An 18,179-nucleotide genomic window follows, 5' to 3' on the forward strand; every position below is an offset into this window, starting at 1 on the left:
ATAGAATATTCTGTTATGGGACGCCGACTGTAAAATTTTGGCTGATATATTGCCACAAACTATGATGTGGCGTCTCACCATATGATGTTTCATGCACTTAGCACAACAATGAGCGACGTGGTAACAAACTAACAACATCCTCACTGCAACATGGTAATATAGAGAGGTAGTATTGACAAAAAGGTCATTTATTTTTGGCATTTTTAAATAAAAGGTGTCACACCAAAAGACAGTGAAAAAGGGTGCTGAAGTGGGAGTGCAAAAAATACTTGATTAATGGAAAACTGAAGAGAAATTCATCTTGTTACCTTTCAATGTCCTTCTGAGATGTTTTCCTACTTCCTGAAAGAAGGAGGACTCCCCCTCTCCAATGGTCTCCCATTAAACATCTAAAAAACATAATAGGGCACACTGTATATGATATCCAATTTTGGGACAAAATATTTTTGTCTAGGGCTGATTCTTACACCTGGACCTTTAGAAGAGCAGACTAGGTAGACATCTTATCAGTATGTGCTTAAATAAAGAAACAATTGCATTCATTTTCTTGTTTTTATTCAAAGTCAAACTGTGAAATGTGCTTGGGACAGTCAAGCCAAATGAACTTTTTCTGGTTTGGTTGAAAATTGTGAAAAACAGGAAGATTAATCGCATGAATGCTCTGTATGTTCATATAGAACAGCATTTAACCACATTGTATCACATATATTGCTATTATTTACTTATCTTTGACACTCAGGGCCACAAAAAGGCCATGTCAACAACCCAAATGTGATTTATGTTTTTTTTTCTTTCTTTAGTGTTATCGTGCTGAGATGTTAACCTACTAGTCCCGAAAAAGCCTAAGTAAAAGAATAAAAGAGATTTGACCTCTCCAAACAGCCTCTGAAGGCTATTTGCCAAGTTTTGTACAAGTTTAACTTTCATGAGACCTCTGTTCTGCATTTAGCTGGAGTCCGGTGGGCTGGATTCACCAAAACAAGTACGGCAATAACACAGTCAGCGTTTCATTTCCTTAGAAACAAAAGTGAAAGTATCGCAGCTGTGCAGAGACAGTCAGACTAGCAGCGATGGCCGACGCATATTCGTATGCTCTGCTCGTCAAGCTCGAAGAAAACAACATACCAAGACTAAAAAACAAGTTAGTGAAATACTTTCAGAGTAAGAAATCTAGCGGTGGAGACTGTGAAGTCGACTATGAACAGGGCAGCAGGACAGCGCTGCTGCGCTTCCGCAGAGAGGAGGGTAAGTTTAGCCCGTGTGACTCTGACTTTATCACAAAAAACAACATCAAAACTTTCATTGTTCATCCACTTTAATCCTTAATCGACTTCTGTGATTCTGAAAACTTTTTTAACAAACTTTTCAGACCAGAAAAATGTGTTGGGGAACGAGTCGCATCAGATCAATGTGGATAAAGGCGTGTTGAAGATGACAGTTCACTTACCCACAGATCAGGGCACACAGCAGGTAAGAGGGTACAAAAAGCATTTTTTAAAGGCTGTCACATACAACAAAAGGTGTCAGCAACTGTAGTGTGCACTTGTTCCAATGTGTTTATCTGTAAGACAGCCAAACTACATCTTATCTTGTTTCATTTATAATAGGCACAGATTTGAGGCCTAACCTAACATTGGTTACAGAGCATGTGAAACCTGCTATCACTGCTGTCATTCCTGTAATATTAATTATCTGTCCTCAGGTGAGTACAGTTTTACTGTAGGTACTTGAGTATTTGCTCCTACTTTAAACCTCTACACTTTAAACCTCTACTCCACTACAATTCAGAGAGAAATAATGCACTTTTACAAGTTACTTTATGGATTCAGGTTGATTATGTAAAATATGATCAACAAATAAATGATGTTGTATTTTTATGGGTAAAGATAATGCTCTAACGAACCCTGGAGGGAAATTCCAAACTCATGGGTAAAGAGAAGTCTTTCGGGGGCGGGGCATAAACTCCCAGCAGTTTATATGCCAATAACAAATTTAGCCCCGCCTTTATCAGCTGCAATATTTATGTCATTATAATCCTTATACTGTATGAAGGAAGAATAGTGCCATATATCCAAAGAAGAGCAGACTATGATTTGCAACAATTGCAAGCGTAATTCACAACTTAACATTTATGTCATTATAATCCTTATACTGTACTTTTACCACTGATAACCAGCTGAACACACACCTATTCCTCATCATGTGGGGATCCTTGAACTCTCCCTCAGACTGTTAAGTTGCAAAGTTTGTTTCTAATCAGAGTGGGACAAGCTGTAAAAGTAAATAAACAGGCTGTTGTTGTACGGCATAGCTCAATGGCAATCATGAGGCGAGTCATAAAAGACAGTAAATGGAAAGCTTTTCTGTGTAAGGCATGAATGTGTTAATCGATAAACACATGACAGTCACAGTCACTGGGAATTGTGCCATGTGAAACTGGTTGCATAAAAATGCCACAACAATCAAAAACAAAGGTGACTAATCAAATTGTTATTTTTTCTTTCTATACAGGAAACTCAAGCTGTTGAACTCAACAAGAACCGTAAGTACTGTTTTAAACTGTAAATATGTTTCTTTCTCTAAAACAGTGGCCTTTGTTAGAGTTGCTTCTTGGACAGTCTCAAAACAAACAAATAACACAAACAACCATCTTGTCTTGTTAGATCCAGTGTTGTCCATTTTCTTCTTTTGTATTTTGAACATTGAATTACAACATTTCTTCTATGCAAATGTTCTGTCAGTATGTTTATTTATTTCCGGTCACTATAGTCCAACAACAATTTCTTCATTGATTTTCCGTATGCGTGTGCAAGAGGCTGGCAGAGAATTATTTTTTTATATTTTATTATCTTTATCTTGATAAATATATCTGCTGATTCAAACACTTTTCTTTGTTTATTTCAATTTTGCAGTCCAACCTTTCAAATCAAATTTAGCTGGTAGCAGAAAAGAAGTTCTTAGGTCATAAATGTTCTTAATCAGCTGCCTGTAAATTCCGGTTTTCTTACTCCCACCTAAGCCAAAATGTGCACATTTTTCTGATATTTATACAGTAAGGTCCATAAATATTTGTACAGTGACAACGTTTTCGTAATTGTGGCTCTGTAGACCACCACAATGGATTTGAAATGAAATCATCATGATGGGATTGAAGTGCAGACTTTCAGCGTTAATTCAAGGGGTTGGACAAAAATATGGTTTGAAAATGTTGCAATCGTTTTTATACACAGTCCACTCATTTCAGGGGCTCAAAAGTAAATGAACTAAAACTAAATAACTAAATAATTGGCGAGAATCCTTTGCAGGCAATGACTGCCTACGGTCTGAAAGCCAGGAACATCACCAGATGCTGGGTTTCCTTCTTTGTGATGCTTTTCCAGGCCTTTACTGAAGCTCTCTTCAGTTGTTGTTTGTTTGTGGGTCTCTCTGCCTTACGTTTTGTCTTCAGCAAGTGAAATGCATGCTTGATGGAGTTGAGATCATGTGATTGACTCGTCCATTGCAGAATATTCGTCTGTATGTTCTGGGTTATTTTCCATCTGTGCTGTGAAGTGCCGTCCAATCAACTTGCCTGAATTTGGGTGAATCTGAGCAGACAGTATATCCCTGTACATTTCAGAATTCATCCGGCTGCTTCTGGCCTCTGTCACATCATCAATAAACACTAGTGACCTATTGCCATCAGAAGCCAGGCATGCCCAACCATCACACTACCTTCACCATGTTTTAAAGATAATGTGGTATGCTTTGAATCATGAGTTGTTCCAAGCTTTCTCCATTCTTTTTTCTTCCCATTATTCTGGCAAAGGTTGAACAGAGTTACATCTGTCCAAAGGAAGCTGTTCCTGAAGTGTGCTGGCTTTTTAAATGTTTTTTATTTTGGCAAGTCTAATCTGGCCTTTCTATTCTTGAGGTTTATGAATGCTTTGCACCTTGAGGTCAACCCTCTATATTTGCTCTGATGAGGTTTTCTCTTTATGGTAGACTTGGATAATGATATGTCTACCTCCTGGAGAGTGCTCCTCACTTGACTGGATGTTGTGAAGGGGTTTTTCTTAACCATGGAAAGAATCCTGGGATCATCCACCACTGTCTTCCATGGACATACAGGCCTTTTTGTGTTACAGAGTTCACCAGTGCATTTTAGTTTTTCTCAGAATGTACCAGTCTGTTGATTTGGACACTCCCAATGTTCTTGAGATCTCTCTGATGGAATTTGTGCCCGGCCTGTTTTACTTGCATTGAAAGCTCTTTAGATTGCATGTTGTAGGTTCACAGGAACAGCTTCCAAATGCAAAGACCACATGTGGAATCAACTCCAGTTATTTAATTGATGATGAAATAACTAAATAATTGTCCACACCTGTCCATGAAACAGCTTTTAAATCAATTGTCCAATTATTTATGGCCCCCTCAAAAACAGGGTGGTACATATTAAAGAGCTGTAATTCCTAAAACCTTTCTCCAATTTGGATGCAAATACCCTCAAATTAAAGCTACGAGTCTGCACTTTAAACCTATATTTGTTTATTTATATGAAACTGTAAGTTGAATATTTTTTGGTTAACAGGTAAAATAACAAAACGTGTGTCATCCAAATATTTATGGACCTATCTGTATCTAGTATATATACATACACACACACACACACACACACACACACACACACACACACACACACACACACACACACACACACACACACACACACACACCATATATATGTATGTGTGTGTGCATGTGTGTGTAAATATATATACACACATATGTATGTGTGTGTGTGTATGTATGTATATATACAGTCAAGCACACATTGTTGCACATTACATCAACTTTAGTAAATGTTATATCAAGTAGTTGTTCAGAAGAAGAGGTTTAAAAGTAATATTCTTCCCCAAAGGTTGAAAGTTATTTGTGATGATTAATTCTGCAAAGGTATGTTGGGAGTTGTCGCACTGACTTGCAGTTTGACGAGAAAAACTCCTTCCATTAAAGTCCCTGGAGGTTTGCCAGACCGACTCTTCGTTCCCTCTTAACACAAGAAGCCACCATCAAATGCTCTTATTCACAAAGGGCATGTTGGATGTCTGTTTGTCTTCTAGGTGTGATTTTTCAAGGAAATTTATAAAATGTATTCCTGTCCAGGATTCTGTTACAGGAAATAGTCACTAAATTCAGATCTTATTAAAACATTGTTTCTAATGGTGTATAACCTTATATTAAACAACTTCAGTGGTTGCTTACATTTTGAGCACTCATTTAGGCCATCTGACTGCTAAACCACAGATTTCCTCACAAAAAGCAGGAATGAAGTCAGTTTCACACTCTTGTCTCAACACTAGTTTTAGGTCATGGTGCTGATCTAAAAAGGCTGAAAGTCCATCCCCTTTCTCTTATTCAGAGCACACCTGCTCCTCGTAGTAAAGAGGCTATAAAGACATGCAGAAACTAAGGTGTGGTGTTTTAAGTAATATTGATAACTTTACAGTCTTGTTTAGATCAGGCATCACTTTTTTTGTTTTGTTTTTGTTTTATGGGTATACTCTTTTTGTTGATATTTATCATATAGACAAACACAGTCCCCACAGCATACCCTCCCCAACATTCTCTTGTTGTAATAAAACAATCAGACAAAACACAAATAGACACAAAGCATGAGCATGATAGGTACATGGATAATGATGACAAACATAATAATAAGGGAAACAAAGAAACAAACAAAAAAGCAAAGTTCTGTAACCTCTAGGTACTTCCTCTTCAGGAACAATTCAGATAGAGGCTAATTCAATTAATCCACCCAATCATTTACATCTTTCTAGCGTGGGAAGGAGGTCTAGGTTGTTCCAAATTAACAGGATGAGACGGCGTGTCAAAAGAGTAGTAAATGCAATAACATTTTGTAGATTAGATGACCAATTTACATTCAGACCAAACAGAGCAGTGAGAGGTTGCACATCAATAGTAATGCCATATGCTTCCCTTAAGGATCCGATCACCAACTCCCAAAAAGGACGAAGGATAGGGAAAGCCCAGAACATGTGAAAAAGAGTCGCTGGAGCTGCACTACACCTCTCACAGGTGACACTAATGGTAGGACATATCCTTGCCAATTTAGTTCTATAAAGGAAGGAATGGAGAAAGAAAGGTGGACTATTTTAAAATGAATGAGGCCATGCCTACTGGGATGATTTATAAACTTGTTTTAGTATTGCCTCCCACGTGTCATCTGGGAAAGGGCTACTGAAGTCTTGCTCCCATGGGGTTCTTAGATTATCCAAAGAGTGTGTCTTTAAATTATGGATTTAATAGTACACTTTAGCAATGGAGCATTTTTGGTTAGGGTTTAAGGAGATAAGTTCATCTATAATTGTCTGTGGTGGTTTATTAGGAAAATGAGTATAGGTCTTCCCTCCAAAGTCCCTAATCTGCAGGTAACAGTATAAATTAGAAACACTCAGACCAAACTTTTCTGATAGTTGTTTGAATGAGGCAAACACTCCATCGATATATAAGTCCTTGATACAATAGATTCCATTTGAGTGTCACGCTCGAAAGGCGAAGTCAAGTTTGGCTGGAGTAAAAAGTTGTTTTGCTAGAATCGGGCCATTAATGATGGGCTCTTTAAATCAAGTTTATTCTGATTATTCTATTTTTTTATTACTGTGACCATAGTTTTAAAGTTTGGTGGTACACATGGTATAGGGGCAAGAGGGCAGGTGGCCATGGAATGAATTGGAGCCATTTGTGACTCCATCTTCACCAAAACATGACCAGTGGGGTTAGACTGATTCTGGGCCCACTTGGTAACTCCTTGAATGTTGGTAGCCCAATAGTAATCGAGCAGGCAGAGTAATGCCAGCCCCCTGCATTTTGGGTTTTTTTGTTGTGTGTTTTACAAGTATGTGTCTGTTTATCATTCCATATGAAGCTAGAAAAGAGGCTTAACATATTTTTAGAAAATTATATACAATTATATGATGTTATTGACATTTAAGAGCAAGTTACTGGCATTGATATAAATTCACTGTCACTGTGGTCTGTAAGATGAACCAGCAGATACATTTGGAAGACTTTTCTTTGTAATGTCTTTTTGGGTGGGCCTTTTTAAACAAATCTAATGCATGCAAAACATTTCCCACATACAGAGATTTTATTCACGATTGACCATTATTTAGTGTTATATCATCTCACTTAATTTAGAAATGTTTGATCACTCACTAAACCTCCATGTCATATTAACAGAGGATGCTGCTACAAACAAAGAGCAGAGTAATGATGAACGTGATGAACGCACACCTGCAGCCGAAAGTGAGACCGTGGCGAAAGGCAAAGAGGATGAAACAGCAGAAGAAGATGTCTGCCCCAACTCTGCTCTTTTAGAAAATATCGCAGATAAGTTGTACGGAGAGTTTTTGGAGATGCTGGTGGAGAACATTTCAAAGGATTTTGACTCTTCATCTATGTCCCAAAGCTTCACTTTGGAAGCCATTCCTGCTTTCTCCTCTGCTGTTGTGACTTTCCAGAGTGAAAAAGGTACTTATTTAGTGTATGTATGTGTGTGTAATATTAGCCCTTTTACAGACATTTGTAGAGTCCCCTGATCTCCAGCATATTTCCACTGATTTTTAATATTAACAAACATTGCAACAAACACCACACATTAAGATACAACTGATAGCACTAGTAAATATGACACAATTGCAATTCTAGTCTATGGCACTAAGAAATCCTCACCCTCAATACTGGAAGTCTTTTTAGGTAACCTAAAACATGTTTTCTCTGGTTAACAGAGACGGTTTGCATTCAGTGTTTCTCAACAAAACACAGTGTGAATTACTGTATTGTGAAAATGCAATCAACAAACATATTGATTGCATTTTTGCATTTGCAATGCCTATTTTTTAAGAATTTCAGACATTGTTTACATCCATGTGTGCTTGCTAGCAGTCTTCTTCTTCCCAGACTTTGTTGGTACATGGCTATGGTGCATTGATGCCACTCACTGCTGATCAGTGGAAGAGAGCTAAACTGTCAGCAGGACTATGTGACACAAACAAAATTGATTAACCTTGTTAAGAGTAGGCCTGCTTCCACAAAAGAAGATTAAGGAAAGCAATTAAATCAGTTTATTGTTTGTATTATTTTATGAATGTATTCATGTCTGACTGTCTTCATTTATATCTCTCACACAGAAAACAATCATTTTGTGACTAGATGCCCCCAAAACAGGACATTCAAGAATAAAGGATTGTCAGTCCGGATTCTCGAACCCACAGACCAAGTTGTCGTTGACGACATCAAAAATTTCAGTGAAGATCACCTCTGTCTGTATTTTGAAAATACAGGTTGGGATGTGGAAAATGTCACCATTAGTGAAGAGGATCAGTCTGCTCTCATCTCCTTTAAAGACCATAGAGGTAGTGCACTTACAGTACACATTAGATGTTAATGTGTGAATATACAAGTTAATAAACATCATATTACCTTTATATGTATTCTGGACAATTTGACAGTTGATGTATTTTGTTTCCCATAGCCGTTCAGGACATCATGAAGAAGAAGCATCACATCAAAGGGGTAGAAATCAAAGTGTATCCCTTTTACAAATCTCTGGGAACAGCCCTTTATGGAAAAGACAAGCCTTCGCTAAAACTCCCTGCTGCGATATCCGAACCCATTGATGGTGCTGTCCTGAGATACCTAAATGACAGTAAATCAGCAGCAGATACAGTTCGTAGTGACTTGGCGACACACTTCTGCAATGTAAACCTCCAACAATCTACTGTGTACCTGAGCCCTTTTCCTACATTGCTACAACAAAAGGATGCTGAAGACCTCATCAAAGAGTGGACGGACGTAGTGAAGTCAGCCTTTGCGAAAGCTGTGTCAAAATTCAAATCCCTGAAGTTGCAGCTACAGTCAGAGGTGTGGGAAGAGTCAGAGGATAAGATCAGAAAGATGCTACTCAATGAAGATGTGATTGTTGTGCCTGATAAAGCCAGTGGTGTCTTATCAGTGGTTGGTCTTGTTGATGATGTCAACAGACTAGAGAAAACGCTTTCTGAAGTTGTAAACAAGATTGTCAAAAGGGTCCACAGGGAGAAATCAAGCATAACCCAAGAGATCCAAGTGCGACCGTCTGTTTTGCACATCTTGTGTCAAGATGGCCTTCAAGGCAAGCTGCTACAGGTTTACCCAGAGCTCAAAATATCATCTGGAAAAGATGGTCTGAATTTGATTGTAACTGGCTTAGGGCCAGAGGTTTTGGCAGTACAAAACATTATATATCAGCAAATGCTTGCACTAAAAAAACTGAATTTAGAAATGGACAACTTTGTGCTTGGCATGTTGAAGGACGAAAACCAAGAGGAACTTACAAAGGCTCTTCTCACATCTAATAAAATAAATGCAGCATTTGAGATAGCTTCACAAAGAGTCCAGCTCCTTGCTGTGTCTGACGGAGATCTGAATGATGCTGTAGATCATTTGACAAAGCTGCTAATATCTAAACACATTGATGTTGAAGATATTAATGTCCTGAGGAAGCCAGAGTGGCAAAAGATGATCCTCCAGTTAGAGAATGCCAACAGTGAGTTGTGCAGAAAAATTCAAATCCAGACCAAAGGATCACAAGTTGTGGTGTCTGGCAACAAGGATACAGTCACAAGAGTTAGCAGTAAACTTGATGACTACTTACAGCAAAATGCTCAAGTTGAAGAAGTTGTTGCAGTGAAGAACAACACCATAGTTGAGTATATTAAAAAACATCACACATCTTGGTTGGAGCAAGTGGCAGACAAAGTGGAGGTGTCTTTCCAAAAAGAGGCCATCTGTCTAAGTGGTTCCAGAGTCAATGTCACAGATTGCAAAACCTCGGTCGAAGACTCAGTCTCTTCTGTCTACTTTGAAAGTTTAAAGGTCTCCAAGCCTGGAATGAAAAAGTTCTTCAAGGATAATGAAGCTATGTATGCTCATTCACTCATGACTGATACTGGCTGCCTGGTCCAGCTGGTTGATGAGACTAAGGATGGACAGAAGGACGACACTTTTAGACAAGTACAAAAGCCTGTGTACCAGCTTCAGACACCTGATGGAGTAGACATAGCTGTTTGCAAAGCAGATATGTGCAGTTACCCAGTGCACGCAGTTGTCAATGCTTCTAATAAGGACTTGGATCACAATGGCGGTCTTTCAGCAGCACTACTGAAAGCTGCTGGTCCACAGTTCAAGGATGAATGTGACAAACTAATAAGGTTGAATGGACAGCTCAAGCCAGGAGACACTGTGATAACTGGTGCAGGAGGCCAGCTTTGCTGTAAAAAAGTCATCCATGCAGTGGGACCCAATTTTGATCCTGCCAATCCCAAGAAGGCTCAGGCGCAATTGAAAAGAGCTGTTAAAGGAAGCTTAGACCTCGCTGAGCAGCATGGTTGTGTCTCTGTGGCACTGCCCGCCATCAGTAGAAATCAGGGCTTTCCTCTCAATTTGTGCGCCATCACCATCGTCAAAGCAGTGAAGGAACACTGTGAGGACAAGTATGACGACATCACCCTGAAGAGGATACATTTTGTAAACAATGATGACAGCACTGTTCAGGCTATGGAGGCAGCTGTCAGACAGGAGTTTGGAAATTATGGTGTCAGTTCTGCTCAGCAAACTCCTACTCAGGCCGTCAAATCACCTGTGAAACAGGTTGCATCTGACCCAAACTGCTTGGGTCAAGGGTTGACCAAAGAGGGTGTGGGTATCACTCTGACAACAGGAAATATTGAAAATGCCACGGTAATTTTATATATTTTTGTATAGTTGTGTAAGTGTTTAACATTTCGACAGGACTACCTACCAACTACTACATTTTGTAGCATTAACTATTGACCTTAAAGTCTGTGTAAAGTAAGAATAAATATATGTTCTGAGTTTGACATACCACAGAAAAGTGTGTTGTTAACCACCCTGCCAAATTTGAATGATTAAAAAAAATCGCCAAATATATGAAATTAGGCTTCAAAGTTGTGTAAAAATCAACCTTTTCTCTGCTCCCAAACGCTGTGGGAGTGCCCGCCGAGTCCGCTGAAACCCCGCCCCCTACCAAGTGTCACTTGTCAATCAAAGTCACCACCTCTACCAGAAACATGGACTCTAGGTCTGAGAGCCTTTCTGCTGCTAGCTCGGCAGCTAACTCTGCGGCTAACTCAGCTAACTGGCTAACTGTAGACTGGAGTAGTAGTGTGCGCTGAATGTATTTTTACCTCTACAGCAGTAAGGGGCGGGTTCATGCTAACGCAGCAGTGATTTTCAGACCCGCCCACTAAATCCACAGAAATTTTGAAACACAGTTTGTGAAGCCTAGCTCCACAATTCAAATCTAAATGGTTGAAATGCTTTTTACACCTTTTTTAGAAATACATTTATGACCTATTTAATGTGTTTAGAAGAAAATGTCTGAATTCACTTTACACAGTCTTTAAGTATCCTTACTCTATAAAATGGGGTCTCACAGGATTTGACTCATTTTGTTTAGATTGTTGCATAGCACTGATTCTTGACTGTTGCAACTGATAATATCTTATTGACACATCCTTAGACGGAGGTTATCGTGAATACTGCGTCTGAAGATCTTGCACTGAACAAAGGGGCAGTTTCAAATGCCATCCTGGGTGCGGCTGGACCCAAACTGCAGCAGTTGGTAAAGGCAAAGAATGCAAAAGGAAATGTTGGTGAAGTGATTGTAACTGATGGCTGCAACCTGAAGTGCAAACATGTGTTTCATGCAATTGCACCTCACTGGAACAATGGACAAGGCACAACTGAAAAGGTGAGGTCTTAAATCATATTTAGAATTAGCTAATTCAGTCCTTAGTTTATATCTTTTCAGATCAAATGAAAGCCCATCGTGAGGAAAATATCTAAGATCTTTTTTTATTTATTTCTGTGACAGCAATTCTTTAAACATTATTTTTCTAATTTGTACAATGTAAGACACATTGCTTTGAGGCCTTTCATGGTGAGGTCACAGGACAAAGATGTGTTATATAGTAGAGGCAAGGACTAATAAAAGCTTGCAACAGTAGCGTAAACTTACATATCTCGCACCTAGATATTAAGTCTTTATATCATACCTGACAGGCACTGAGTGACATTTTCAAGGACTGCTTGGGCAAGGCAGAGGCCAGTGGTCTCACCTCCATATCCTTTTCTGCCATTGGCTCTGGAAATCTGGGCTTCCCAAGAGACCTTGTGGCCTCTTTGATGTTGGATGAAATCATAGCGTTCAGCAGTAAGAAGAAACCTAAGAACCTGAAGAAGGTCATGATTGTCCTCTACCCAAAAGATGCAGAAACTATCCAGGTATGGAAAGAAAAAAAAAGCTCAGTTGTACTATCATGCTTAAAGAGCTAAAAAAATGTAACCATGAAATAAAATTTGTGACAAATCAGCAGTATCAACCAGTAATATCTCACCACTACATCACTGTTAACTTATTTGATGTAAGTGTTTTGGTCATTTCTCTGTTTGTTTCCTCAGGCTTTTATTGACGAATTTAAACAGAAGTTCTCCAACACTTCGTGTGGTCCGGTGACCTCCAGTTCCACACAAAGTTCAGGTAAACAACACTGTTGTAACCTATTAATGTGCAACTATAATGCAATGATTTATTTAAAATCTGCAGAGATGAAATCAGCAGTATTCCTATGAGCTAATGATAAATTCACATCATAAGTGATACTATACTGTATCGTTAGTGTTCACATAGTTTGGGCGACAATAAAAATAAGTACTAAGTATTAATCTGTAACTGTATCTTTATTTTTACTTTGCTGTTAATTATTTTTTTTGTACTGCTGCAAGGTCCCTTTTCTAAAATCACCTCAAGCTCAGGAATGTATGAGACCCAAATGGGAGCAGTGGTTATACAGGTGCTCACAGGAGACATTACCAAGGAGACCAGTGATGTCATTGTGAACTCCTCCAATGAGGGGTTCACTCTCAAGTCAGGTATGTAATCCCAGAACTGAAACATTTTAGAAATGCACATTTTAAATCATTACAGTTTTATCCATACATTAGATGAATCATACTTCTAGCTTAAATTTAAATATCTTCTCTTCTCTAGGAGTATCCAAGGCTATTCTGGATGCAGCTGGTCAGGCTGTTGAAGCAGAATGCCAAACCCTGGGTAAACATGACATTTATGACAATGAAGTAGATATATTGTTACAGCCAAGGTGTAGCCATATTTGTGGGTCATGACATGGATACATGCAGTCAGTTATTAAGCTAATTCTTTAGTCCACACCATAACACAAAGTTGCTCAGAAAACAAGTGTGACCTAAAGACATGCACACACTCAGAGTTCTGGCATTTAAATCCACTGTCTACTCATTTAGGTGCCCAGCCTAACCCAGGCATCATAATGACCCAGCCAGGTAACCTGAAGTGTAAGAAGATCCTCCACCTGGTCGGACAAACGGACCTTGTAAGAATCCAAAAGGTTGTGAAAGAGGCTCTCCTGATGTGTGTGAAAAACTCACACACTTCTGTCTCCTTTCCTGCCATTGGCACAGGTAAGATATATCAGCAGGATGACATTGACATTCATCCTCAAATTCATCTCAGCTGAGTGTGTTTGTGAACATGTAAAAAACTTCATCCATGTGGTCTTCTTTTTGTTAGATTTTGTCTCTCTGGCTGGGTGAAGATTTACCTTGATTCTAACAAAAGTCTGTCATTTATTCTCATCTATTTTAGGTCAAGGTAATGTAAAGGCAGGGCAGGTAGCGGATGCCATGTTGGATGCAGTGATTGATGTGTTGAGCCAAAATACTTCCAGTGCCCTGAAGACAGTCAGGATTGTTATATTCCAGGCACCCATGCTTAAAGAGTTCTACAACAGTATGCACCAAAGGGAAGCCACTGAACCCAAGAGTAAAGGAGGCCTCTGGGGAAACATTGGCTCCATTGGCTCCAAAATCAAATGTAAGTACAGTGAAAGGAATCAAATGGTGTTTGTATTCCTTAATCCATCAGCTTTTAATGTAAGAATCTAATGTGAACCTTGGAATTTGTTCCTTTAGCGTTCTTTACTGGTGAAAGTTCTGACAAGCCAAAAAAAGATGGAGATTTTGTCATTGAAGCTCTTGAAGTGGATGCGGCTTGCTTCCACATCTGCGGTGACTCACAGACTGCAGTAGACAGAGCCAAGCAGCGGATCGACGACCTCATATCGAAAGAGTACGAAACCATCCTCATTGACGACAACACCATCCTTAGCTTCCCTGATGCAGATTACCAGCACATTGCAGTCATCCAGAGGAATATGGGCGTGAGCATAAGGATGGAAAGCAAGGAGGACCAAGTCTCAATGACCATTGAGGGAATCAGCAAGAATGTGCTCAAAGCCAACATTGAGATCCAAAAGATGCTGAGGAAGGCAAGAGATGAGGACGAAATGAAGAGAAAAGAGGATCTGGCGGCCACAGTGGCAGACTGGCAGTACCAGCAGCAGGGGTCTCAGTTTCAGAGTTTTGATTCAAAAAACAACTTCCTGCTTGAAGAAGCACTGGGAAAGAATCTGCCTCAAGTAAAAGTCACAGTCATGGGTCAAGACTACACTGTCACCATGCCAGATGGACCTGCCACTGATAATCAGGGACGTACCCTACAGATAAAGAGAATTGACAAACTAAAAGGTATTTCACTATGCAGTTCTGCATCTGGCCTGTCAATATTAATAAAGACAATAATAAGGTAGTAACCACTAAAATGTTCAATATAAAACCAAAAATAAGCACATTCAAACCAGATTTGAGTCTGTTTGTGTTACGAATTATTTTTAGCTTTGATTTCTCTAATTGACAATTTTCTCAGGACTATATTTATTTTTAGGATCCAGTTGTCCACACATATTTTTTAAAACTGAGAAATAATGCCAAAACTTTTTGATAGAATGATACAAATGAAACGGTTTGTTATGCCACTAGATGAAGATGTGCCGGAGGAATGGGATGCCATGCCAGCCAAAACATCGAGTCATGCTGTCACCATCCAGGCTGGAACGGCAGAACACAATAAAGTCCTGAATCTGTTCCAGGCCACCTGCAAGCAAACTGTTATTAAGGTAGTCTACATTTAACCTGCACTGTCTGTAATAATGAATGATGTTTCAGCCATGAAAATGTACTGCCCATTTTTTTGTGAGAACAGACTTAATAGAATTACAAGACGAGGGAGATGCTGACTTCCTTCCTTCTATTCACTTTTATTGAGCTACTCAGCCAGACTTTGTTCCTCCTAAAGCTTACATAATGCGAACCCTTTCAGCTTCTAGTGCACATGATTTTAAAGAAAAAGCACTCAAAGTAATAGACATAAACACAGAGCAGAATCCACAAAAATTTGCTTTTACCTTCTTTTAGATTGAGCGGATCCAGAATCCAATATTATGGAAGAGCCTCCAGATCAAGAAGCGTGACATGGAGCAGAGAAACAGTCATCAGAACAATGAGAAATTTCTCTTCCATGGTACCTGCGAATCCACTGTGCCCACCATCAATGAGCACGGCTTCAACAGGAGTTACGCAGGAAAGAATGGTGAGAATATTTTTGGGGGCATTTTAAGGCGTTTGATAGAGAGTCAATAGTGAGTAGACAGAGATAGAAGATGAGAGGAGAGCGAGATGAGGGATGTCTTATGACAGTTGCCCCATGTCAGACTTAAACCAAGGACATTGTGATTATTAAAAAAAAAAAATAATAATAATTTGAGACTTCTCCGTCTCTACTGAAAAACTGTAAAGAAATAACCATGTGACTTGAGCTTTTTCTTATACATCCCATTATTTTCATGTTTATTATAAGTTTGTACATATAAAGAATGCATTCAATTTATTGATATTTGATTTCAATGTTTCTAATCTGTCTTTAAAACAATAATCGGGTGTTTAAATGAACATTGAAATTGTTTTTTTCTTTGCCATAATCATCCCTTCTGTTCATAGTGGACATTATAAGATCCCTTCATAATGCACTTACAATGTTAGTGATGGTTTCCTTTTGTGTAAAACTGTTTATCTGAACCCATTATGAGGCTCAGTCGTCCAAATGAGTCAAGTCCCTCTTTTTTTTTACTATATTTCCACCACAACTCAACAGGGAACCACTGTCCAAGGAAACACAATGAGGGAATTTGATAATAAAAAAAAGTTTAAATGTGGCAATATCTACTTGACTAAATCAGACTGCTGAAGCCTCATAAGCTTCACATCAACTTTTAAATGTAATGTTGCACAAAATGTGGATTTTGGCTCCCATCATTTAGACTGAAGACACATTTGAGGGAAATCTTTTAATAGTCCAGTATGAACAGGAGCAATGATTACAGGGAGTAAAACCACTTTCACTGATCATATCACCACCTGACTGTTATGTAAAGACCGACTTTGGTTTGAGTTCTCAGGTTCTGTCCAAAAGAAAACTTTTAACAAGTGCTAGTCCTTGTGCTAATATTATAATAAACCCACGGTTTATCACAGCTCTATGAAGGTTCCCTGATCACAACAAGGAGTGAATTGAAATGTTCATTTGTTTCTGAGTATTTACTTTGTAAATATGTTATATGAGGGATTTTGTGGCAAACATCTCACATCTCAATAACTGCTGCTATCCTGTTTTCAGCTGCTTGTTTTGGCAATGGCACATACTTTGCTGTCAATGCCAGTTACTCTGCGCAAAGCACCTACTCCCCGCCAAATGCACAAGGGGAGAAGTGCATGTACCTCTGTCGTGTGCTGACCGGGGATTACACGCTCGGACAACAAGGCATGATCGTACCACCAACCAAGGGCGCCGTCTCTGTTCAGAAGTACGACAGCCTCGTTAACAACATGTCCACCCCTGCCATGTTCGTTATCTTCCACGACTCCCAGGCTTATCCTGAATATTTGATTACATTCAAGTGAAACAATCATGTGAGGAGATAACTGAAACAATGAACATACTTTTTTACACTGCCTTACACTATCGCCAATTATCTGCTGATTTTTGTTCTTTAAACCATGTCATATTTTTGATTTTGCGATCCTCTTAACAGTTTAAATGTATGCAATATATAATCATTGTCACCTCCAAATTTACAGGCAACTATTAATGGGTCAGTCATGAAAGTATTTGTTGTCAGAGCCACATAGTGCCTTGAAAATGTCTCTGTGAACATAGAAAGATCATGCAAGAAGAAATGGTTGGAAAAGAAAATGGACACTGTTTAACTGTATGGAGTTTATGGCTACTGGGAAGCTGATGGAAAGAACCTGAATCGATTCCAGGAAATATCTGTTTATGCATGTTTAAATCAGGTTAACAATCACTTTCGGTTTTGAAAGTAAAATTGAAAGTCAACTGTTTTTCTCATAAACAAGCCAGTTCAAATAAAACTTAACTCATGCACACTAATGGGTAGACTGGTTTATGTGTAGTTAATTTAAAGTTTAAAACAGAAATAGAAGTAAATGTAATAGTTTTCACATGATTTACAGTCTAAGGAAATAGCAACCAAGGTCCTGCCCGGTCATTTTCTACCCACTTTTATCGACTATTAAATTACAAGTAAAAAGGAAAAAGTAAGAAAGAAAATAGTCAACGATTTCCAAATTGACATCAGAGAAACATTTAAAACAAAATCACCATTATATTTATTCAGTTTAACGGGAATTACATACATTTAAATCATCCAGTTGTACTAAAGCAGACGCAACAAAGTGTTGATTATGTCTGAACTTCAACACAAACTTCCCTCCAATTCTCAGTAGAAATGTCCTTCTCCAGATGTAACTTCCAAACTTTAAGTTAATCTCTGAAATGTGTTTTTCTTTTCCTTAGAGTACCTATAAAAGCACACACAAGTTACAGTGCACAAGAAGCGCTTTGTGAATAATTAGAAGTGCCCTTCTCTTTGCAAAACACCAACAACTGCCTGTAGAACCAAACAGAATATTAGATAAATGAGTTTAAACCTCACATGTTGCAATGTTTTGTGATTACATTTTAGAAATAAGAAAATGTATTTGTTTTGTGCAGAAAAAATAAAGACCCATATATCCAAATATTTAAAGAGCTATTTCTTTTTAATATTATGCCATGATTTCCAGTGAAAGAAATGTGTTCATCTACTGTATATGCATCA

The 18,179-nt window shown here is 38.6% G+C and overlaps 1 protein-coding gene across 3 annotated transcripts; it reads left to right on the forward strand.

Moving 5' to 3' along the window:
* The first annotated feature begins 1,044 nt into the window (after window positions 1-1,044).
* LOC133993456 (protein mono-ADP-ribosyltransferase PARP14-like) lies at window positions 1,045-16,982 on the forward strand. 3 transcript variants are annotated; one of them, XM_062432441.1, is made up of 18 exons: window positions 1,045-1,245; window positions 1,370-1,470; window positions 2,512-2,542; window positions 5,986-6,090; window positions 7,243-7,533; window positions 8,193-8,417; window positions 8,537-10,782; window positions 11,585-11,815; window positions 12,127-12,348; window positions 12,526-12,604; window positions 12,850-12,996; window positions 13,115-13,177; window positions 13,390-13,566; window positions 13,751-13,978; window positions 14,077-14,691; window positions 14,983-15,119; window positions 15,418-15,592; window positions 16,676-16,982. In XM_062432441.1, the coding sequence occupies exons 1-18, from the start codon at window positions 1,071-1,073 to the stop codon at window positions 16,957-16,959; spliced, it is 5,532 nt and encodes a 1,843-aa protein (XP_062288425.1). In that variant the 5' UTR covers window positions 1,045-1,070; the 3' UTR covers window positions 16,960-16,982. The 3 variants fall into 3 exon arrangements, with proteins under 3 accessions (XP_062288425.1, XP_062288426.1, XP_062288427.1); XM_062432442.1 differs by having other exon boundaries at window positions 5,986-6,078; XM_062432443.1 differs by lacking the exon at window positions 5,986-6,090.
* Window positions 16,983-18,179: the final 1,197 nt, after the last annotated feature.

This window comes from Scomber scombrus, chromosome 13 (genome assembly GCF_963691925.1).
Source record: "Scomber scombrus chromosome 13, fScoSco1.1, whole genome shotgun sequence".
In the NCBI taxonomy this organism is placed as follows: domain Eukaryota; kingdom Metazoa; phylum Chordata; class Actinopteri; order Scombriformes; family Scombridae; genus Scomber; species Scomber scombrus.